Source organism: Chiloscyllium punctatum, chromosome 32 (assembly GCF_047496795.1).
Source record: "Chiloscyllium punctatum isolate Juve2018m chromosome 32, sChiPun1.3, whole genome shotgun sequence".
NCBI lineage: Eukaryota > Metazoa > Chordata > Chondrichthyes > Orectolobiformes > Hemiscylliidae > Chiloscyllium > Chiloscyllium punctatum.
In genome coordinates, this window is record NC_092770.1 from 23,848,518 (window position 1) to 23,873,035 (window position 24,518).

General features: G+C 38.2%; 1 protein-coding gene across 2 annotated transcripts in view; it reads right to left on the reverse strand.

Moving 5' to 3' along the window:
• The window catches only part of mon2 (MON2 homolog, regulator of endosome-to-Golgi trafficking), a 120,094-nt gene that overhangs the window by 38,640 nt on the left and 56,936 nt on the right, over positions 1–24,518 (reverse strand). For both annotated transcript variants that reach the window (XM_072551912.1, XM_072551911.1), the window contains exons 11-20: positions 23,798–23,948; positions 22,441–22,664; positions 20,734–20,815; positions 10,212–10,390; positions 8,186–8,298; positions 7,983–8,087; positions 5,697–5,777; positions 5,283–5,356; positions 5,100–5,190; positions 1,526–1,627 (exon numbers count right to left, since the gene is read on the reverse strand). In XM_072551912.1, coding sequence (XP_072408013.1) covers positions 1,526–1,627; positions 5,100–5,190; positions 5,283–5,356; positions 5,697–5,777; positions 7,983–8,087; positions 8,186–8,298; positions 10,212–10,390; positions 20,734–20,815; positions 22,441–22,664; positions 23,798–23,948 — 1,202 coding nt within the window. The remainder of the gene's footprint in view (positions 1–1,525; positions 1,628–5,099; positions 5,191–5,282; positions 5,357–5,696; positions 5,778–7,982; positions 8,088–8,185; positions 8,299–10,211; positions 10,391–20,733; positions 20,816–22,440; positions 22,665–23,797; positions 23,949–24,518) is intronic.

Genomic DNA, 24,518 nt, shown 5'->3' on the forward strand with positions numbered 1-24,518 from the left:
TATTCCGCAATCCTTGGGATTGGTCCATCTCTGTGGTTTCATGGTGGCCTGGGAAAGATATTGAACTTTATAAACAACAACCACAATGAAGTCTTCCCTCATAATATAGGATCTCAACATCCCAACTCTGTGTCCAAAGAGCTCCGCTGATCCTTTCCAAATGTAAAAGTTAATTAACCACAATACCTTTCCAATTTTATATCCTCCACTGAAAATACATTACACAGGTGTACTGCTTGAATGAGGTGTACGTTTAAAACTTTAAGTTATGAAAGTTTGCAAATAGGACAAAAGGGAAAATATATTAATGATAATAATGCAAGTATAACACTTTGGGGGTGAAAAGCTATGTCGAGGACGCTTAGATAACAGGGAAGTACTTACCTTCTGCAAAAGACGAGAGGAAGCGATAGGAGGAAAACAGAAAGGGACAGCATGAAAGAGACAGTTTACAGAGAACATGGTAAAATTCGAAGCACTTCACTTGGCAATGGCGCAACGAAAATTATGTGGATTACTCCTAGTTCAATACTTCAATTTGAACTTGCCAGAATCACTATTATAGACTCATCACCACTTCCTGAAGAAGGGCTTATGCCCAAAACGTCGATTCTCCTGCTCCTTGGATGCTGCCTGACCTGCGCCGCTTTTCCAGCAACACATTTTTCAGCTCATCACCACTTTCTCAAACTTTAGAGGCACAAAAGAGCCACTATTTCAGAATAATTATGAAAAACAAAATGATAGAAAAGATTTCTGCTCTATTGTGTCCCAAGATTTTAACAAACTGTCATGAACCCAAACATTGTATTTCACTAATTAATAATGCTGTGTTTGGTTTTACTAAACTTTAAATTGTACGTCACAAAGATAGAGGGGATCCAAAAATGAATACTTTCCCCTCAACTACCATAGATAACAACAGGTACTTCTACCTCAGATGCAGAAGTTACATATGCAGCTTAATTAGCTTTCTCAATAACCCAAACTAAAGTTGAACAGGTGCCTTATAAGAGCAATCACTGTGCGAGAATAGTCTGGTTAAGTTGACACGATCATTTCCAGGACAAGTAACCTTGGAATCATATCCCCACAAAACTAAAGTATGACTTTTCAAATTTTGAGGGATATTCATTTGATTAGTCCAGTAGGAAATTATGGTATCTGAAGCTACTTAAACCCCACCAATTTTGATATACATTCGTAAGTTATTCTTTCTTCAGATTACCTTCTAAGCAACATGGTTTATTTTTGAGAAATATTTGGTAAATTGCAGCTGTGTTTTTAAAAAAATAAACAATGCCCCCAGTATTTGACATTTATGTAATTTTAATGTCATTCTTCTTTCCCTCTTTTTCAAATAATCAGGAATTCTAAGCAACTTGCTGCTATATATTAAATGAATACTAAAAACATAGGTGGGAAGCATGTATTTGCTGAATTAAAATGCTTCACTTTCTCAGTAACTCTGATGCAAGTTACACACACAGTTAACAATGAAAACACTAAAAATTAAATGCTTTACCTCCAGAAGGTGTCCTGTTAAAGGCCTCCAGAGGATCTCAATTCGGTGCATATTCACTAATCCTGTTTCGAGCAATTTAGCAACAGCAAATAGAGAAGGCTCCTAATTAAAGAATAAACAAATCATTAGCATCAGAAATAATACAGATTCACAAGAATTATACCAGGGTTGAAATAGTTAAATTATGTAGACAGTTCGCCAGACTAGGGTGCATTTCTTTGAATAAAAAAGACTTACGGCATTCTAATCTAAATGATTAAGAAGGGAGATAACATAGACACACAAAAAAGATTTTCTCTGGTGGGCGTTTGAAGAAACATATTTGTAAGGGCTTTGAACACCTGCGACTTGCCATTGTCACGATTTCACACTTTGATTTGAGAAGCCATTAAAAACACACTGTACATGAAATATGCTGCCAAAAGTGTGTAGCTGAAATTGTGTGGATTATCAGACCTCTAAGAGAGTCAATGCCAGTAAGAAAGAAAAGGAAGAATTGGAACTTCAATCTGCAACTTTGATTTACAGGCGAGTTAGGCTGTGAATTTGAGTCCCTGATGCTGTGGAAACGAAAGGTGATATTAAACAGAATGGGAATTTCTTCCTATCTCAGTATCAAAATTATGAAGCACCTACAGAATTAAACAAAAAAAACACTGAAAAAAAAAGTATCAACTTCATTACCCGTGGGTGGGCAAAGACACAAACCATAGTGTGCCCTAGACCTCACTGAGGAGTTTAAATGTCAAACTGAAGAAATTTTTAAGGCCTTGTAAAACATTTTGAATGGATAGTATTCAACAAAATTCACAGGGAGACAGAAAATAATGATTAACATGTGATGACACTAACCTATCTCGCTGAAGTCTTAGCATTTGGACCAATGAAAGGTGATCTCATGAAACACAGGACTGTATTAGGCACAAAAAACCCTTGCTGGAGAGGATGTTTTCTGAAACAGGAGAAACTTACTCTCAAGGAAGATACTGACAAGTGCAGAAGTGCTGAAGTTGTTAAATATCGGGTAAAGACTATTCATGTGAGAACAGGTTACACACTGTATTGTGCTGAGAGATAGTCCAGGCCAAAGCAGACCAATATCATAGGAAAACAGAAATACATAGAGAAGGATTGGGAAAAAAAATCAAGACCAGAGTATATAATTTATGTATTGTGGAGGACATTACACAAAACAAAAGGAAATATGATCTGGCAACGAAAAAGCTGTGCTGAGTCACTTAGCACACAAATATTTAATTGGAAAGAATCAAAGCAAGTCTACAAAGATTGCTTAAGAGATACCAGGCATTGGCTCCAATAAATCACTCTCCACTGAACAGGTGGCATCATCAGGTCTAAAATGATGAGTGTTGGAATGAAGATTGGAGAAGGAATGCATCAAGTGAATGTGAAATGTCAGGTAGACCACCAGTACTTTGTGTAACATCATGAGTTTCACGAATCTGTGCAAAGTGGCTCAAAATGATAACTTTAAAATGAAAACCTCTGAAGTAAGTTTGAGGTTGTACACTTGAACAATACTCAACCCAAAAAGACAAATGAGCTGAAAGGCAAAGCAATGGGAAAAATGAAGACCCATTGATCTGGGCAGTAGATGAAGAACAGGCTGGATAGGAAGCTAGTACTCAAAAATGACAACTTCTACAGGATTAGCAGCATTATAGCAGTGAAAACAGGAAAGCTGGAAATATGCATAAATCTAAGGATCTCACTAAGCTTTGAAGAGAGCTCACCACCTTTTATCAAGCATGGAAGAAATTCTCCCACAACTTGTCAAGTTAAAGGTCTTTATGACCCTTGAATTGAATGACTGTTACTAACAAGTGAAGCTAATGAAAGCAGCAGTATTTAAAATACAATTTAGATGCCAATTGGGAGATACAAATGGCTATGCATGTGATTTGGTATTTCCGCTATTCTGGAAGAGCATCAACACAAATGTCATGACATGGACAGTGGTCCTCCAGATGGGAAACTATTGACAATGATTTACTTGTCTATAAATGTGGTAATACAATGGAAGAAAACATCACAGACCATGATCAGAATCTATTTCAACTGCGAGAGAGTTCGCCAGATGAACCTGAATCTGAACAACGGAAGGATGCGATTGAAAATAATCTATGTAGTTAAGTACATAGATTATGTACAGATAATTTAAAAATTATTTCAGGATCCTCACAAAATGAGAGCTGTCGCAGAGATGCAGTGAACAATAAAAGTGAAAGGAGTGATTAACTTGGAAAATTTCCTGCCTGATTTGTCATCCGAGTGTAGACAACTGCACAAACTCAGGAGTTGCAGTGGTATTGGGGAAAAGAACAAGCAGTAACTTTCTCGAAAGTTAAACAATTCTGTGGAGTTCATTCTGTGAAAGTCACCAATCTAGCAGAGATAGAGTCTGAAAGACAACTATCTTGTTTTGATAAAGCATTTATCACAAGAATGACACTCACCTGAAACAAACATGAGCTCATGAATGAGCAGATATCAGTCAAACTGTGAACACCAATATGCATGGATGCCATTAAAAGACCTGAATGTTTTAAAGATTATGGAAGAAATGCACATACAGGGATAGGCTAAAGTGGAAGTGACAATTACAAGCACAGGTTATGTTCAGAAATGGTCATTTTCTTGGTTGACCATATATTATGGGCAAATTGTAACTGAATGATAGAGTGTGCATTTTTTTTTGTAACCAAGGGGATATTTGGAGAAACGCTTGTGTACGACACAATACGCTTGTGATTTGCCATAGCAATATGACCTCTGCTCTAGATTGCTTTCACATTGGTTTGAGAAGCCATTAACCATAAACCAGTGGGGAGTTCTGAACTCCCCTCTATGGTATAATTTTAAAGTTAAAAGTGTTTAGGGGTGATGTCAGGAAACATTTATTTATCTAGATAAAAGATGGTGGAGATTTGGAGGAAAGCACAGAATGTGATTGAGAAAACAGCACCTCAGAACAAGTTTGAAATGAACTCCAGAACCCACAAATATTATGAAGTGTTTCATTTCTGTAACTGTTTCATTTCTATTATTTAACTTCATTTTTGAGGTCTCAATTCCAGATTTTCTGCAAATCACAGACTCCCCACAATGTGTAAGTTGGCCCATCGAATAAACACTGACCCTCCAAAGCGCATCCTACCCAAATCTTCCCCCCATTACTCTATCCGTGCAACTATGCATTTCCCATGGTTAATCCACCTAGCCTGAACATTCCTGGATATTAAGGGCAATTTAGCACAGCCAATCCACCTAACCTGCACATCTTCAGATTTTAGGAGGAAACAGGAGCACCTAGTGGATGTGCAACCTCTGCACACTTGCCCAAGATAGGAATCAAAACCAGGTCCCTGGTGCTGAGAGGCAGTAGTGCTAACTACTGAGCCACTATGCCGCCCCAAATGATCTCTCCTTGTAAGAGATGTAGAAAAGAGCACTGCAAACTAAAACAAGATAGAAACTTCAGTGGTGGAAACATTGACTATTCATACAGTAGCTACTATGATAGCTATACATTCAACCAGTCCTCTATTTGTACCTTGTTGTTCCAAAATGCCATATCCATGGCTTCAGTCGATAAGGAGCACAGAGCATTTATCATATGATGGAGTGAGACATCATCAAGATACCTTCAAATTAGATTTAAAACACAAGTTAACCAACAGTTTACAATATTCCACACTAAATTTATGAATTTTATTTATTGAGAGATCATACTCACTGGGAACTCTCAAATAATCTTGAAAGGATATTTGAAATCACTGGCAAATCACTCATGACAGCAGTGGTCAGAACCTAAACCACAAATTCATTATTTATACATGGATATGCAACATGACCTCAAGGGCGAACAAGTCCATAAAATGAAGTAAAGGGCTGACAGCTGTGTGTAGATCAAGTGTTATTGCTACAATTCAGGGGGTTTAAAAAATCTCTCTGTACTATTAAATTCATATCAATTTGTAATACAAACAAAGAAACCCTTTTTAAAATTATTACCTTATAAACTGAAATTTTCAAAAAGAAAAATCAAACTCCAGTCTTTAATTACACCTGTCTACGCATAACAGGCTCATTTTGACTCTTCTGCAATGAGAGGGGGCAAGGTCAAATTAAATGGAACATAGTTACTTACTGTGCTTGGCCCTTCAACAGCTCTCCCTGGTTTCAGAGCACCTCCACTTGCAGGCTTCAAGCCCAGAATCCACACAAGATGCTAATAAAGAAAAAGTCTAATTCAGTTCCATGAAAACTCACAATTTTAGTTATTCCTTAGTATTCTACAAAAGCAAAATAAAAATGTAAACCAGCAACAGTGATCACAGTGAAAGCAGTTATAGTTAAGCTATAAAACTGCACAATTGCTTGCATAATTTTTCAAACTGCAAATCCAGAAATTATTGTTGAAAAGACGACATATTTTATGAAACTTTTACATCTAGCTCATCAGAATAATTCATAAGTACCTGCTACACAACTGAGTAATATGAATTTCATTATGATGTGATATTAGGTATGTCGGTTATATTGTCCCAAAAACTGGTGTATCATGTCAAAAAGCATAGCCTTTTTGCTGCATGGAGCAAGGAAGGTATTGATTTACGCAACAAACTTGCATTTGCAAAACTAACAGTGCCCCTGGCATTAGACATGATTCCATGACTGACGGACCATTTGCACAATAATTCTGAGTGAGTAAGTATATCCACTGACAATCAATTTGGATTGATTGGGATCACAGTGTAGTGCAATTGCATATACTGGAAGCTACATACATTAACACACAGGGCCCTGTTCTTTTCAGACAAAGAACATATAATGAACTATGCCTGCTTCAACTCAACAAAATAGATGACAATCATCCCCTGGATCATTCCTTGGGCAACGCATTGACCAGTTAGAGTAAATTAAAGCCATAGTTTATAATTCAACAAAGCTTGGCAGATAACTGGCAATCATAATTAACAAGTGCATTCTGCATGCAAACACCTCTTGCCAACCAATCAGCAGTCACTGCTCACACAGCATTGCTGTTTTCCCTTTTCTTTGGTACTCCTTTTGAATTGCCTGATGAGCTCAGATGACAAGTTTCAACACTGTGTCTTTTCTTCAGAAATTCTTGAGTGCCATGCAGCCAAATAACTTGCAAACCAGAATGACATTTTATGTGTGTTCTATTAAATTAATTTAAAATTTTGTGTTTTGTAACTGGATAAAAGGCTCAGTGGTTAGCACTGCTGCCTCACAGTATTAGGGATCCAGATTTGATTCCATCCTTGGGTGACTGTTTGTGTGGACATTCTCCTCGTGTCTGTGTGGGATTCCTCCAGTTACCTCCCAAATCCCCAAGATGTGCAGGTTAGGTGGATTGGCCATGGGAAATGCAGACTTGCAGGGATAGGGTAAGAGGGGGTGGGTGTGGGTGGAATGCTCTTCAGAGAATTAGTATGGACTCAATGGGCTGAATAGCCTGCTTCCACTCTGTAGGGATTCTATAATTCTAAAAACAAAACGACACCACATTGCACAGACCTGCAGGTATGAATGGTTCAAAAGTGAAGCATTTGGCCAGCTGCTATCTGTAACAAACTGCACTGAATAAAAGCTCTACAACTTTACAGGCGACAATATCTTGGAGATTCGATAAATTTAAGTATAGAAAACTATTGTGGAATCCAGAAATACTTTACTTGCACGAGGGAAGGGCCTGCATTAAGGTAGGACCTATCACAACTTCAGAATGGCTGCAAACTGCTTCGGGACAATGAATTTTAGTCGTGCAATACGACAGTCAAAGCGCACACAACTAAATCTTAAAATGGCAAAGTGGGTAATGACTATATAATCGGTTTTTTAAGATTTTTTTCTCAGAAGCTTTTAAAAGGCTTTAGATTAAATCAGTACTCCCAACAGTGAATCACACCAAATGGGAATAAGAGTCAACAAACTTCATAATATTAATATTGTACAAATCTCCTTTCTGGAGTGGCTTCCCACTCGGTAGAAGGGATTGCTTAATTTTTTGTATAAATTGGAACACAGCAACTGTATTCGTGAGAGCAAATATGCCAGCCTCAGCAAGATTCTACAAGAGAGAGCCAGTTAATCCGTTTATGGTGGTGTTGATTGAGGCAGGATTGTTAACTGGGATACAAGGTAACTTCTTGTTCTGCTAATGAGCCTTTGACATCCTCTAACCAAATCATTGGAAACACTGATTTCATGTCTCATCCAAAGAAAACCATTTTGTTTTTGAAGAGGGACCTCACATCCAGAGGCAATTCACACACTTACATGTGCCATGCTGAAAATTAGATTTCTGTAACTGAAATAAATAAACTTATAACAATGCCAACGTAAAATGAAATCCAAATTCTAGATTTTGTAAACGATGATGAAATGAGCAGGAGATTGATCATACCTGTAGAGTGGCCAGAACGAGCTGCCATGATGTTCCAAGCACCGAACCATGACAATGAGCTAAACTCAACAATGTCCGCATGCACTGAATATTCTTCGCAGTCAACTTGAGGAGGGAAAGAAAAGTTTTATTTATGTTAAATGAATGACTGAAATGCACTATGCCAAAGAATTATTTTAAAAATGCAGGACAAGATATCTTACCATAACAGTCCCCTGGTGTTGAGAAGTGAGAGGCTGACCCACTGCAACCACCTGCTGATGTGAATCACTTGATGGGCTGATCATCTGCACACTTTGACCCTGAATGGAATACGCTAGAAAGGAAAACATATCAAGAACAAGAGAAGTAGGTGATAGGGACCTTGAGCCTGTTCCATCATTCCTTAAGATGTTGGCTGATCTTCTGTACCAATTCCAATTACTCCACACCAATCAAGTCCATTAGTGTCTGAAAAATCTTATACTTCTCTCTAAATTTACTCATTAATTGAACGTCTATTGCTCTCTGGGGCAGAAAATTCCAAAGATTAACCATATGAGTGAAGAAATCTGTCATCAGAGTCCTCAGTGATTGACCCCTTTTCTGATATTGTGACTTGGAGTTCTAGATATTCCAGCCAAGGGAACTAGCTTCCTAGTAGCTCTCCAGTCAAGCCCTCCAAGAACAATTATATCAAAAGGAAATGAGATCCTGATATCTTTAAGGTGTAAAGATAAAATTGCTTCGAATATCAATTGTTAACAGAAACATTTCACAACAATATAAAAGTCAGATGATCTGATTTACTAAGTCTATTACTGAGGATTAGCTTGATACATCAACAAATGTTATCTTTATATTTTGCTTCACCAACTGGTTCCCCATCTCTCACAAAGGTACGGATGTCTGTGTCATGATTCCACAAGCTGTTACTGCTATTCACAAGTTTAACCAAATGATCAAATATAATCATGATCCTTCAAAATGTACGTTTCGGAAAATTATTAAACAGGAAGAAGCTTTACAAAAACGTTTTGAGTCCATCTATATCCCTGCCCAATTCACCTTGTGAGCATTTCAGAAGGTCTTGTAGATGGCAGTGGAAAGAACTCCAGGAGTTGGAGTGAGATATAACCAGAATCCCCTCCCATCCTTAAATGCTAACTCTAGGCATCCCCAGCCCATCACCCTCAACGGTGGTAGTCAATTAGCAGTGAAATCAAGACGGTCGTGGAGATCTGGGACACCCTCTCCCAAAAGGCTGTGGATGTTGGCTTGACTAAATTAACAAAGACTGAAGATGATTGACTTTGTTGTATCAGATTATTAAACAGATGAACTTGAGGTAAAGATCAATCACAATCTAATGAATAGTAGAATATGATAGGATTTTATTTTAGCGGATGTGACAATGCTTATTTTACCCTTTGTAACATATGAAACTAGGACATAATTAGTAATATTGAATAATCCAACAGATGTTCATTACAGCTAGCTATTATATATAAATATTACTTCCACAGGCACAGAGTTTAGGTTAATATTAAGCCATTAAGTTATACAAAGCAGCATGCTTACCTGTAGCTTGCAATGCTTCAAACAATCAGAGTTAAAAGGCGCCCGAGATATTTATATCCTTAGGTCACATGCTACATACTGTGGCGATACTGTGAGTATGTCTCTTAAATGTGTAATGTACTGACTGTGACATACACAACAGAAAAGGACCTTCTCCTCTTCCATTAGCCTGGTATTGATACTTGCGTAATTCCCAGCAATACTACCAGGAGCAGAAACTATTCCAGTTTGATCACTTTCTGCTTCGGAATACTGAAGTCAAATGTACCAGCCCCACTATCAGTCCGGCAGACATCAGCTGTTTCACCACTGTGCACAGTCCATTCTTGACCATATGGTTAGCACCAAAGCAAATAGCACATTTACTAACAAATTCCAATGTCAAAGTAGCACGCAAATCAATATCTCCACGAAGCAGCAGCAAATCAGTGTAAGAAGTGCTATTTAATTTACTGCAATTTCTCAAGAGGAAAACGAGCGTGTTCAGTGGAAGAACTCTCCTATCCAGAACCTAAGTGAGAAAAGCCTTCATTCCAGCCAGAGTTGCATTTCCAACAAAACCAGAGATAAATTTTAACAATGCAATTTGTCCATAACCACTTTTCAAAATCACAAACTAAAATCAATTACATAAAAATCTAACATCTACAATGTATAAAAGCTACTCACTTTTATGTAAACCACCAGAAGAACTATTCAGAACAGTTAGTGCATAATGTGGGGGCAGAGACGCCTTGCAAATAGCAGTGATGAATGCATCTCTTGGTGTAACAAGACTCAGTTTGCCACAGAGAGAAGCCATAGTCAATTCTGCTTTCAAGATGTTTTCTGAGGCAGTTTCATCAGTGCTGTAAAAACAAATAAGCGTCTTCAAAAAAATTGTCCAAATATTGTACTCAACACATTTCATTTTGCAAGGAACAATTTCAATGATATACAAAGACCAAATAAGCTCAGATGAGCTAAAAATACTATTCCAAAGCTTCAGGAATTTTATTTTTTAACAATGTTCTTCAAGCAACAGTTTGGAAATGAATGCAGCTCAATATAGAATCATTGAATGGCTACATAACCTGACATTATCATGTTAGCTCTCCACAAGAGCAACTCGGCTAATCCCACTTCCTTGCCCTTTCTTGTAGCTCTCCAAATTTCTCTGCTCACCTCCTTAACCAATTCCTTTTTGAAAGGCGCAATTGAATCTACCTCCACCATATCGTTAGGTGTCGTTTCTCAGATTAGAACAAGAATGCTTGTTCCCTGATGTTCCCTTTTTTAAATACCATTCACTTCATATTGATGTCCTCATTTTTGACTTGCATAACATAACAGCATAGGTAGTAGGAATTTTGCCACTCAATGAGCTCCTAGCTAATATGTCTATGACCTCAACTGTACTTTCATGCCTGCCCCAAATAACTCTAAACTCCTTTGTAGATCACAAATCTGAATACATTCAAGATTCGGAGATGCCGGTGTTGGACTGGGGTGTATAAAGTTAAAAATCACACAACACCAGGTTATAGTCCAACAGGTTTAATTAGAAGCACACTAGCTTTCGGAGTGACGCTCCTTCATCAGGAAAGCTAGTGGTTCTTCCAATTAAACCTGTTGGACTATAACCTGGTGTTGTGAATACATTCAAGACTGAGTTAGATAATGACCCAGCTTCCACTGCTGCCAATGGAAGAGAATTTCAAACGCTAATGACTCTCCAGGAGAAATTCTTCACCTCCACTTTAAATGGAAGACACTAATTTTGAAACTGTGGATTCTGCCAAGAGGGAGCTTACCTTTTGAGTACCTGTTTTGTCAAACCCCATGAAATCTTACATGTTTCAATAAGAACATATCTCATTTGTCTAAACTCCAGAAGGTTTAGGTCCAAAATGCTCAACTTATTCTCAAAAGACAAGTCCTCAGCCCATGAATCAGCCAAGTGAACCTTCCCTGAACTGTTTCCAATTTAAGTATTCTGTCCTTAAAAAAGGAGACCAAAACTCTACATTGTATTCTAGATGTGATTTCACCTATGCCCTTCATAGCTGTATCAAAGCTACTTTGTTTACACTCAAGTCATTTGTGATTAAGGCCACATTGCATTTGCTTTCCTAATTACTACTTTAACGTAGATGCTGCTTTTTGTGATAGAGGGTTTTGAGAAGATTTGTAGCTCAGGTTGAGGTTCTGGATGTAGGCTTGCTCGCTGAGCTGGAAGGTTCATTTTCAGACGTTTCATCACCATACTAGGTAACATCTTCAGTGAGCATCTGGATGAAGCACTGATGGTGTAGTCTGCTTTCTATTTATATGTTTGGGTTTCCTTGGGTTGGTGATGTCATTTCCTATGGTGATATCATTTGCAGTTCTTTTTTTGCAGGGGGCGGTAAATGGGATCTAAGTCAATGTGTTTGTTGAGTGTGTTCTGGTTAGAATGCCATGCTTCAAGGAATTCTTGTGCATGTCTCTGTTTGTCCTGTCCTCAGATGGATGTATTGTCCCAGTCGAAGTGGTGTCCTCCCTCATTTGTACGTAAGGATACTAGTGAGAGTGGGTCATGTCTTTTTGTGCTGGTTGATGCTCATGTACCCTGGTGGCTAGTTTTCTACCTGTGTCCAATGCAGTGTTTGTTACAGTTCTTGCAAGGTATTTTGTAAATGACATTAGTTTTACTTGTTGTCTGTGTAGGGTCTTTCAAATTCATTAACTGCTGTTTTCGTGGGTTGGTGGGCTACCATGATGCTAAGGGGTCTGAGTAGTCCGGCAGTCATTTGCAAGATGTCATTGATGTAGGGGAGAGTGGCTAATATTTATAGACGTATTTTGTCTGCTTGTTTGGGTTTGTTGCTGAGAAATCAGCAGACTGAGTTCATTCGTTCTTTTTGAATACACTGTATGGGTGATTTTCCTCTGTGCTACATAGTTCCTCTGTGCTGCAATGTGTGGTGGCTCATTGAAATAATGTTCTAATGTAGCTTTGATTGTGGATATTAGGATGTTGCTTCTGTAGATCAATATTTGGGCCGTGTGTTTTTTTTGCTGTAGACGCTGGTTTGAAATTCCTCATTGGATGTTCGCTCTACTGTGACATCTAGGAATGGCAGTTTGCTGTTGTCTTCCTCCTCTTTAGTGAATTTTATGCCAGTAAGTCAAACACAATAACTTGGATCCCATTTCCCACCCCCTGAGAAAAAGAACAGGAAATTACATCACAGAGGAAATGATGTCACCAACCCAAGTAAACCAAAACATATTAATGGAAAGTGGACTTCATCCAGAGGCTCACTGAAGATGTTACCTGGTATGGTGACGAAACGTCTGAAAACAAACATTCAAGCTTCGCGAGCAAACCTGCATCCAGGACCTAGTCATGATTTCAAGCATTCTATCAAATGTCCTCTGAGTCTTTTCTAAGGAGAACAGTCCCAGCTTCCTGATCCATCCACATAACTGAAGTTCATCATTCTTGGAATAACTGTTGTAAAACACTATAGAGTAAAAACATTTCTCCTCATATATCCACCCATTAGGGGCATAGGAACAGGAGTAGGCCATTCAGCCCAACAAGCCTACTCCATCATTTAATACAAACAGGCTGACCAAACACTTTAATGTGGTTTACCAAAATATCCCCATAACACTTCACGACACTGATAATCAAAAATTCAACAACTTCGACATTAAATATACTCAACTACTGAGCATCCCCAAAGATTCATTACTCTTGAGTAAAAGGAAATTATCATCTCAGCTCTAAATGGCATCACCATTATTTTTAACTTGTGTTGCCTGGTTCTAAACTCCTCAATCATATAAAGTATCTGATTTGCATCAATCCAGTCTATCCCTTTAAGTACTTTGCAGATTTCAATAAGATCATCTCAATGTTCTTTGAATCTCAAGAGGATACATGTCTGGTGTGCCCAATTTCTCCTCATACAGCAATCTTACCTGGGAACAAATCTGGTGAATATTGGCTGCACACCTATTGTAAGGCATCCAAAACTGTACACACTACATTAGGTACAGTTGAATCACTTTCTTATACAATTGAAGCAAGACTTCGCTCTTCCTGTACTCAAATCTACTTGTGATAAAGGCTAACATTGCACTAGCCTTTCTAATGGATTGAACTACTTGCATGTTAGCCTTCAGTGACATATTGATAAGGATACCCAAGCTCCTTTGCACATCCAAACTTTCCGAACTCTCATCATTTAAGAAATACATGGCACACCTGTTCTTCCGACTACAGTGGATCAACTCACATTTTTACACGTTATTCCACCTGCCATGTTTTTGCCCAATCACTAATATCATCCTTGCCAGATCATCCTTAAAATTTTACATCTTCCTTACAACACATACTCCTGCTTATCTATGGATCATCTACAAACTTGTGAATGCGTCCAAATTATTGATGTAGGTCATGAACAAGTACTGATCCTTCATGTATGTCACTAGTTACAGTCTGCCACATGAGAATGACCCATTTATTCCATTTACTGTCAGTTAGCCAATCCTTATTACATTACCAGTACATCAACTCCCTTCCTATGTGTTTTAATTCTGCTAAAAAAACCTCACTTGGGGAACTTTAACAAAGCCTTCGGAAAATTCAAATAAACTACAACAACTTTCTTTTATAAATTTATCAGTAACATCTGCAAAAAAAAAAATTTCCAAGTTTGTCAAACATGATTTTCCATTTGCAAATTTATGCTGTTTATGCCCAATCAAATATGCCCCTTCGATGGAGGGGAGCAAATGTTGAAGATTCTGGTGCAGACAGACAGCGAGGGAGGTATTTGTTTAGATGCAGATGATTCAGTGCTGTTAAATGCAATATACAACGGTCATACCATTTGTTATGGTGAATACAGAATTCCAAATGTTGTCATAACTCTTATATATGTCAGTACCTTGCTTATTTATGACTAGGATGTCTAGTCAAATGTATTTGGTATCATTATCAAAAGAACACTAGATTCCTTGTTTTTTGCCACATTTGCATACCTGTTCCAAGCAAGACAGTTATGATCATTTCTGCAGTTTTGATGAATGGTGACAACACAGGAAACGCAATCCCACAGAGAGAAGAAAAACATGATGCTTAATGCGCTAATAACTATCCAACCTAATCTGCATGCAAGGGAAGGTTGGAAACCCTACCCCAAACATCAAAAACAAAACAAAAAATTGCTTGGGATACTAGCTGTAAGAATGGCACAGCTTTGTGCAGCATTGCAGACAGAGGACAAGAGCAAATTATCAGCAATGTCACAACATTTTCATTTACTTGTTGAAGACATGGTCATCTTAGAATGCATGTTAAGCTATAGTGGTAAAGTTTCGAGAGGATACAGATAGTAGTAAATTTACATGATTGAAATTATCTTGTGTACTTCCACCTATTTTCTTATTAGATCATTCCATGCCACTTGTATGAAAAACCGATCTTGTATCTTTTGAGTATCAACATAAATGTTGGTCTCACACAAGATATTAGAGGTCAGCATGAAAGTAACATCACTGGCAGCTAACTTTGAGTACAGCTTGATCCATCATATACAATAGAATAGACTTCACTCTGTCTGATAGCAGTTTAAAACTGCTCTCAAGTCAAAGGAATCTCCAGACATAAAACAACATAAACATCAGAAAGCAGGGGCCAGCAGCCAATCATGTTGAAATATTCTAATGAACAGCAAACCAATAAGTCATAAATCAAATTATCCTTCACTTTTAAGTTTAGACAATGAAATAAATGATGATTTAATTAAAACAAAAACTTTCATTTGAATTATGCACAATTTATCATAATGGAGAAATGCGATATTCCACAAATCCAAAAGTAGTTTCTCAGGGGCAGCATGAATGGCTTTTTAGCATTGTGGCATTAGCAAGCTGTTAAAATGCAATTAGTTGCAATTCATAAAAATGTATCGTTTTCAAAGGTTCTCAAAGAGCCAAAGAGCACAACAATGTAAAGTTATTTATAGGTTTTTCCATTAATTCAAGTGAACAGCAAATCCTCTTAAAGAGCATCCAATTATTACCAGCAACTTCCAGGTATACACATTATACTGCACATGTGCGACTCTGGATGTCTCATTCATTTTCACTGGAGTAATGACAGTAAACATTCAGTTTGACTGGGAATACCCTACAGGGTGTGTGCGTGCATGTGCGTGTTTTTGATGGGGGGGGGAAGGAAATTGGGTGAATGTTCTATTCCAGAATCAGGGCACAGTCCAAGGATATAGGGTAGTCCATTTCAGACAGAGCAGAGGAGAAATTTCTTCGTCCAGATAGTAGTGAATCTATTGGAGTCTCTGTTACAGAAAGTGTTTGAGGCCAAAACACTGAACGTGTTGAGGAGGAGTTAGATTATAGGTCTTATGGTGAAGGGGATCAAACATTATGGGGACAAAGTGGGAATGGTATACTCAGCTGGATAATCAGCCAGGAGTATAATAAATGGCAGAGCAGGCCTGAAGGGCTGACTAATCTTGCTCCTTTGTCATATAAACTGTTCAGAGTCAGTGGTTTTATTATGTCTCAGGAAATGTTTGCAAAGGTTCATGCGCACTGAGCCACACAGAGCAGAAATGTCCAGTCTGACTATTGATCTATTAGTTAGCATATCTATCAGATTAACAATTGAGGAGAACATGACTTCAGTGCTTCCACCTTGGGGAAAGGAAACATCAAATGATAACTCTTAGGAAAAGTGAGAAGTTTTTGAAGGCACCTTTGTGTGATCATTCAATACTTAACTTCAAGGTTTATACATGAAGAATGGTCATTTAAGACTACCTTGGAATCATTCTAGAGGAGAAATCAGGAAAAGAGAAAGAAAGGCAATAAAATGTTTAAACTAGCCAAACTAGACTGGAAATTAGGCACTATGTCACTGTGAATTGATCCATCAATAATAAGACCAAGTTAGGTGTGTTCAAGGGAAACAATGGGTTTAAAGCTATCTATCAAACTCAGACACCCCACAGGATATTTGGCATTGCAACAAAAAATATCACACACTGATGGCAGCGGATTTGTGCAACTAATGCTTAATTTGGGAGTGTTTAGTGCTAACAATGGACACTAAAAGTGCACTTGAAGGCCAGCAAGATCACAAAAGTAGTTTAATGTCACATTCTGCTATCATTTTTCACCACATTTTCCTCTCCACTCCTTCCTGACCTACAATTTGCAGAAATCCACCAATACTTTGTCTAAAGTGCCAATTGTCATGACTGAGCACAGGTTATTAAATTGCACGGTCATCATGACCGCAAGTAATCTTGGCCACGCTCACTGGTGACATCATGTTCACCTTTTTTCCTAAAACCAGAGATCACTGCAGAACATTTTTTGCTGAGTATCACGGTGTTCAGTTCATCACAAAACTGCCAATGATCTGTTGGATTTAAAATCCATGTCCTAGTGTTGAAGATAGTGCAGAGAGCAAGCAATCAACTGATCTTCTAAAGGGATAATTCTGTTGCTAAATGACAATTTGAACATCTTAAAATTTATAGCTTCTCTTTAAAAAAACCTAGACTTGCAGACAATTGGGCAAACTTGTTTTATGTGCAAACTGGTAGAAACTTAAGATTCTAAAACCTTTGCAGTTATCAAACAAATTGGAGTTCTCACCACAATGTTGATGTGATACTTTGTTGCTGCCACTAGAGGCTGCAATTGAGCTATATGAATACTGAAACAGATCGTTGCGCAACATAGAACATTACAGCACAGTACAGGCCCTTCGGCCCTCGATGTTGCGCCGACCTGTCATACCAATCTGAAGCCCATCTAACCTACACTATTCCATGTTCGCCCATATGCTTTGTCCAATGACGACTTAAATGTACTTAAAGTTGGCGAATCTACTACCGTTGCAGGCAAAGCATTCCATACCCTTACTACCCTGAGTAAAGAAACTACCTCTGACATCTGTCCTATATCTATCACCCCGCAATTTAAAGCTATGCCCCCTCGTGCTCGCTGTCACCATACTTGGAAAAAGGCTCTCCCAGTCCACCCTATCTAACCCTCTGATTATCTTTTCTGTCTCTATTAAGTCACCTCTCAACCTTCTCTCTAATGAAAACAGCCTCAAGTCCCTCAGCCTTTCCTTGTAAGACCTTCCCTCCATACCAGGCAACATCCTAGTAAATCTCCTCTGCATCCGTTCCAAAGCTTCCACATCCTTCTTATAATGCGGTGACCAGAACTGTACACAATACTCCAAGTGCGGCCGTACCAGAGTTTTGTACAGCTGTAGCATAACCTCATGGTTCCAGAACTCGACCCCTCTATTAATAAAAGCTAAAACACTGTATGCCTTCTTAACAACCCTGTCAACCTGGGTGGCAACTTTCAAGGATCTGTGCACCTGGACACCGAGATCTCTCTGCTCAACTACATTACAAAGAATCTTACCATTAGCCCGGACTTTGCAGTCCAGTTACTCCGACCAAAGTGAATCACCTCACACTTGTCCGCATTAAACTCCATTAGCCACCTCTCAGCCCAGCTCTGCAGCTTATCTATGTCTCTCTGTAACCTCCAACATCCTTCGTCACTACCCACAACTCCACCGACCTTAGTGTCATCTGCAAATTTACTTACCCACCCTTCTACGCCCTCATTCAGGTTGTTTATAAAAATGACGAACAGCAGTGGACCCAACACCGATTCTTGCGGTACACCACTGGTAACTGGACTCCAGGATGAACATTTCCCATCAACCATCATCCTCTGTTTTCTTTCAGCAAGCCAATTACTGATCCAAACTGCTATATCTTCCATAATCCACAAGTTCCTTCATCTATCCAAAGCACATTTAGTCCATCGATGTCAAAGCTTTACATGAAGCCCAGCGACTTCAGAATAGTATTTCAGTGGTCTATTGCAAGCCCATTATTAAACTGCAGTTGGCACATAAGGAAAAGGAACATATAGAGGATGGAGAATAAAATATATGAGTAGAAATATTAAAGAACAAAATAAAACTCTTGACCATGTAGTTCAGCTGACAGAATACACAGACACTTTCTTTATCTCCAAAATCAATGAGAAAAAGACACATAAGACACAAGTACTGTAGATGCTGGAGATCTGGAGTAAAAATGGTGGATAAACTCAGCAGGTTTGGTAAAATGTGTGGAGACAGAAACAGAATTAATGTTTCAAGTCCTTGGTTCTTAAGTTACCTTATTGGACTTAAAATGAGGCTATGTCTTTCTCCATAGATGCTGCCAGACCGGAGTTTCACTGGCACTTTGCTTTATATTTGAGAAAAAGTCAAAACTTGTAGTTATGCACACCATTTTATAACCTCAAAAGTAATTTTCCTATATGGTCATTAGCCATAGCCCATGAGGAACAGGCATCGCTGCTAGAGAGATATATAAGTAGTGAAAAAGCTTGAGAAGCATCAATCTGCATAAAGCAAAAGGAAGGAGGTAGGCCTGCAAGAAGTACCAGTAGGGGGAGACAATCATGCTATTGTCACTATTTTCATTCCAACTAGTCAAATGAGCTAACCAACCCCCCACAGTGACCAGTTGTTGAAGTAATGTTGTACTGTAGGAAAGGAGACAGGCAATTTGTGCACTGCAAGGTCCTAAAAGTAGCAATCGTATAACGGCCAGAAGCATTCCCTATAATTTTCTTGCTGGCTGCATGGGCCTCTGAGGTCCAAAGGAGACAGTGACTTCAGAGATTGGAGCCAATGCCATGATCAACGTGCCCACGTTGAAATGGCTAGACAATCTGATTAGGTGATGTTGGATGGGCATATATATTGATCATGGCCCAGTCTAACTGCTCTTTGAAATATTGGCAGAGGATTACAATGGGACCTTTTAACATTTCATTAAAAAAAACCAAGCACTTTCAGTAGTGCAGGACCCTATCAATGCTGCACTAAAATTTCAGTCTAGATTTTGTGCTCGACTCTCTGGAGACGGTTGAGAGATCACAAGCTTCTGACTTTGAGCCTTACTTAGTCATGGATTAGTGGTGCTGGAAGAGCACAGCAGTTCAGGCAGCATCCAAGGAGCAGCGAAATCAACGTTTCGGGCAAAAGCCCTTCATCAGGAATAAAGGCAGTGAGCCTGAAGTGTGGAGAGATAAGCTAGAGGAGGGTGGGGGTGGGGAGAAAGTAGCATAGAGTACAATGCGTGAGTGGGGGAGGGGATGAAGGTGATAGGTCCGGGAGGAGAGGGTGGAGTGGATAGGTGGAAAAGGAGATAGGCAGGTAGGACAAGTCCGGACAAGTCATGGAGACAGTTACTGAGCTGGAAGTTTAGAACTGGGGTGAGGTGGGGGAAGGAGAAATGAGGAAACTGTTGAGATGACATTCCGTTTTGTTGATATATGATAATGTGGTAACTGAAGGATAATCTGTTGCAATTTAAAATGGAAATTATTCCAAATTTCTTTCTCTTTTTATGACTAGTTGAATTAAAGTTACACTGTCCTTCAAACTTGTACTGTCCCCAGATCACACATTTGCAACAGTTAAAAGAAAAAATGAAAGACAAATGCACCAAGTGTATGGTCAATAGTGTACACAAAGGAAATACAAACTGAAAATGTTGCAGAAACAGAATAGGTGTGGCAGCACCTGTAGAGAGAAACAGAAATAATGTTTCCAATCTGATATGAATCATATGAATCTTGAAATGTTAACTGTTCCTCTATCCACAGACGCTGCCAGACCTGCTTCATTTCTGAATCATTTACAGTTTTTATTTCAGATTTCCAGCATTTACTGTATGTAAATGGAAAGGAGTCCTGATGGAAAAATCCTTACAATAATAGATTCCAAGTAAATTCCTCCTATTAACCACATGGATATAATCAGAGAAAGTGAAAAATTAACCTATCTTGGCATGGTTGGCTACATACTTAATCCCAACACAATTCCTACAACTTTCACAGAGAATTCTGACATCCTATACCATTGAATAGAATCTCTTATCCAAATGTGACACATGAACAAAATTTTTTTGCACTTGCCAGAATTAATTTGATTCCTCTTTGGCTTCAAAAACTGGATTTGCAAACAAGGTTTTTTGAAGCATTGGCATGAATCCTTAAAATTAGTTTCAGCTCAGTATATCAGCTGGGAAAACATAGCTAAGTCAGAATATAAAGAGCCATCTGTATTTACCTGGCATCCAGCAACAGCGACAGAGCTGCAAGAAGGCCACACCAGCACGCACCGACCATCTCCTCCCATACAACTCTAGAATCTGATAAGAAATATAGAGAAACATGTATCTGTGCTAAGTTATGCTTTTAGGAGTTGAATTTTCCACAATTGCCAAATTCCTTAAAAATAAGCAAATCTAAAAACTACAAATGAAATGTGCAGCACAAAATGAGATCGCTAAAAACTTGTGCCACTGTTACAATAATGTTAAGGTAAAGAATGCTGAATGTGGCTGGTTTTAGGACAGATGTAGTTGAGACTGCTTTTGGCCAATGATTCAAGCAGCAGAACAATCTGGGGATGGTAATACTGAAGAAAAGAATACTGCGTATTTATTAAATACATCAAATATCACAAATATTGTTTTACTTGTCTCAATGTTTCTTTTTTCCAAATGGACTGGATTGCTTGTCTGCTTATACTTCTCCCAATATTGTTTTGTGGTAATCATCGAAACAGTCATTCTTCATTATGAATCTCAGCCATGTGCGCTGAATGTTTGATAAGCAAGTAGGCAGCAGAACTGGATCCTGACTTGACTAACATCTAGAGTTCAGTTATGAAAATTGACTCACAAAGTTGGGGCTGGATCTCCTTAAAGTCACAGTTGAGAGAAGATTTGATATGGTTATTCAATACCCTGCAAGGTGTCTGGACAGAATAGATAGGAAACTATTCTCATTAATGGACACCAAATGAACCACAGGCAACATGAGTGGAGTCTTCTTAATTACCCAGTAAATAGCTCAGATTTAGAATGCACTGCCTAAGTGTGCAGATACAATCATGACATTCTGAAGGGTGTCAGATATGCACTCTAAGAGAAAAAAAACACAAACGCTATGGGGAGAAAAGTGCAGAATTGGGACTAGCTGAGTTGCTTTTGCGGAGAGTTGACTTGAACATGACAGGCTGAACAGCCTTCTTCTGCAGCATAACCATTCTATGATCTAAACACATCATGTTATTTTACTTGATAGTAATCAGTAGCTAAACAATTGGTGGCTTTTTATTCCACTATCAATCTACCTAATTGTAAAAAAAGTCAACTGGTTTACATTAATTTCTTCACTTTCAAAATAAATTGGGCTGGTGAATCAACAAGAACAAGCAGTTATGCTAGACGAAGATAGCTCAAAGCATCTGATAGCAGCCTTATCTGTCAACAGACAGAAAAGACGCTGAAGGAAGGAAGAAATGAGAAACATTTGATGACAAACTCCTGCTGCCAATTTGATTACAATTTTTGCTAGTTTTTTTTTATGAATGCCATGAACATTATGGTAATAATATCTGTACTGTAACTGTGCAAAAAAAAAGTTGTCTCATGTCACTGGTGGTACATTTACCAATTTGAGATCTCTAGATACTGACTCTTTTGTCACTAAGAACAGATTTTCTTGTTTACTCTGTGAAAAATATTCATGATTTAAATACCTTTAGTAATGACCTAGAACGATAATATGGGTTGGTAATGAAAATCTTGATGTATCTGTTATACAGACCAATAAATACTGCCATGGAATCTGCATATTAATAAACAGCCAAAGAAAATCTTGCTTACTTTTCATTGCACAATATGGTTATGTGATAATCTGTCAAAACAAAGTTACAACTGATACTATTAAGATTAGAGATCTAACATGCAAAGCCAAGTGAATTTACCATCCCTCTCTTCAGTTGCAGATAGCTTCTCCTGTTGCTCTGAAGACTGCGCCTCCCCTGCTTGCTTTGTAACACCAGACTGGGAAGTAATTGCTTCACTGTCAAACTCTGCTTCGATCATGGCAGTAATGCCACGAACCAGATCCAGAAGGCACCCAAATGCGACAGACATGGCGTAGCCATCAGGGATAGTAGGAGGCTCCACTTTGTCCAGCAATTCTAGGCTGAAGAGAAATTCACATTAACAGCTAGGTATTTTACAAGCCATATACAGAGCAACACGATTATCCAAAGGACACGGGTGGGGAGTATTTCATTCAGTTAACTGAATTCCTGATGCCAGGTTAGCAAAGCATCGGGACCTTGCCGGATAATCTGACATTCGAATAATCAAATGCCGGATAATCTAGGTTCCTCTGTACATTTTCATCATCAGATGAGAATTACATCATATGTAAATTAGCAATTTATAGTACCAATCCATTCTGAAGTGATTTAAAACTAATTATGATATCTTCAATGCGAGCAACTTTCCTAGAATTGGAAACAGACATTTAAAGTAAAGCCAACAATCCCACTAACTGGGATAATTTCATTACAGATATTTAGTTGAAAATGAAGAAAATAACAGTCAAGGCAACCAATTAAATTTCTGAAGTCAGAAACTCAAAACATTTCCAAAGTTGATGCAAACTGACAAAATGTATAGATTTAGGGTTTTTTGGGTCAATTTTCATCTCTATTCTTAAGCAGATCCTTGGTAGGTTATAATTCAATAAACACAAACAGCCCTCCCGTAGTTCACCCAAATGACCATATTTCATGCCAGCCTAGACAGTGAATATTTGCAGCTGAGCTTAATCTGGTCTTTATTTGATGTACACTGAAAATGTTTTAAATGAGAAAGACAACATGTATCAGAAAATTTAATATTCAGTTCCCACATAGTTTGACTATTCTGGCATTACAACGTACCATCTATGATGTCTATAATGTGCAATCAAAAGCTGACAAAATGTCAATGGGCAGATAACCAATTAGGTTCCCTACAGTATCAAACACACAATTGATAATAAATAGCTTCTTAAAGATGTAGCTGCTTCAGACTTGATTTTTAGCCCAGATTACCTAAATAATTTCTCCATATTAAGTAATTCCAGAATAATTTCTCTTTATTCTGTGGCCTTTTTTTAATGGAACGCAGCATTCCACAACTAGGTGAAACAACAAACAAGGTTCTCCGAGACCTTTGACAACATCCTTCTGGAATCAGTATTCCAATATGTTATCACATCTTGCAAATGAAATGCTTGCACATCAATATCTTTGGATGCCACTGAACTGAATTTACACTCACTAGGCTGCTTTAGAAGTGCCTTGTACAGAGGTATTTAGAATTGGAATCCATGTGCCTCTATATTCAAAAGCTGGTTGTGGGGTCAGTCCCACAGTAGCATTCATCCCTGATCCATTCTGTGCTGTGGCAGGACCACCGCTTCCACTTGTGCCTGCAAGAACAACAGGAGTTAAGAGCTCTAATACATTAAACAAGAACAAGAACAAGAACTAACCAACTCAGAGCGGACTGCCAGATCTTTTATTTTATATATATATATATATATATATATATCCTGAGCTTATTACATCAGTTATATGTTTGCACCATTAGTGAATCCAAGCCTTTAAGAATATTACTGACTGTAACCATTGGGTAGATTTACTTCCATTAAGATTCAAGAACTAGTTTTATTCATAGAAATTGCTCTTTTCATTTGTAGATGGAACTATTTCATTTAAAGCATTAAAAACATGTACAAGTTATGAAGACCTACTTGTTGAACACAGGAACCTTGATTTTAATCTACGATGTGGGGACTTGAGTCAGACATTCATTTTAGATTCCATCCAATTTGACTCCCAATTCAATATAAAGTGTAAAATTAGGCAGACAGGCATGTATCAAACTGAAAACCTAACCAAATAAAATCTGAAAGAACTGCAGATGCTGTAACACAGAAACAAAAATAGAAATTGCTGGAAAAGCTCAGCAAGTCTGGCAGCATCAGTGGAGAAAGTCA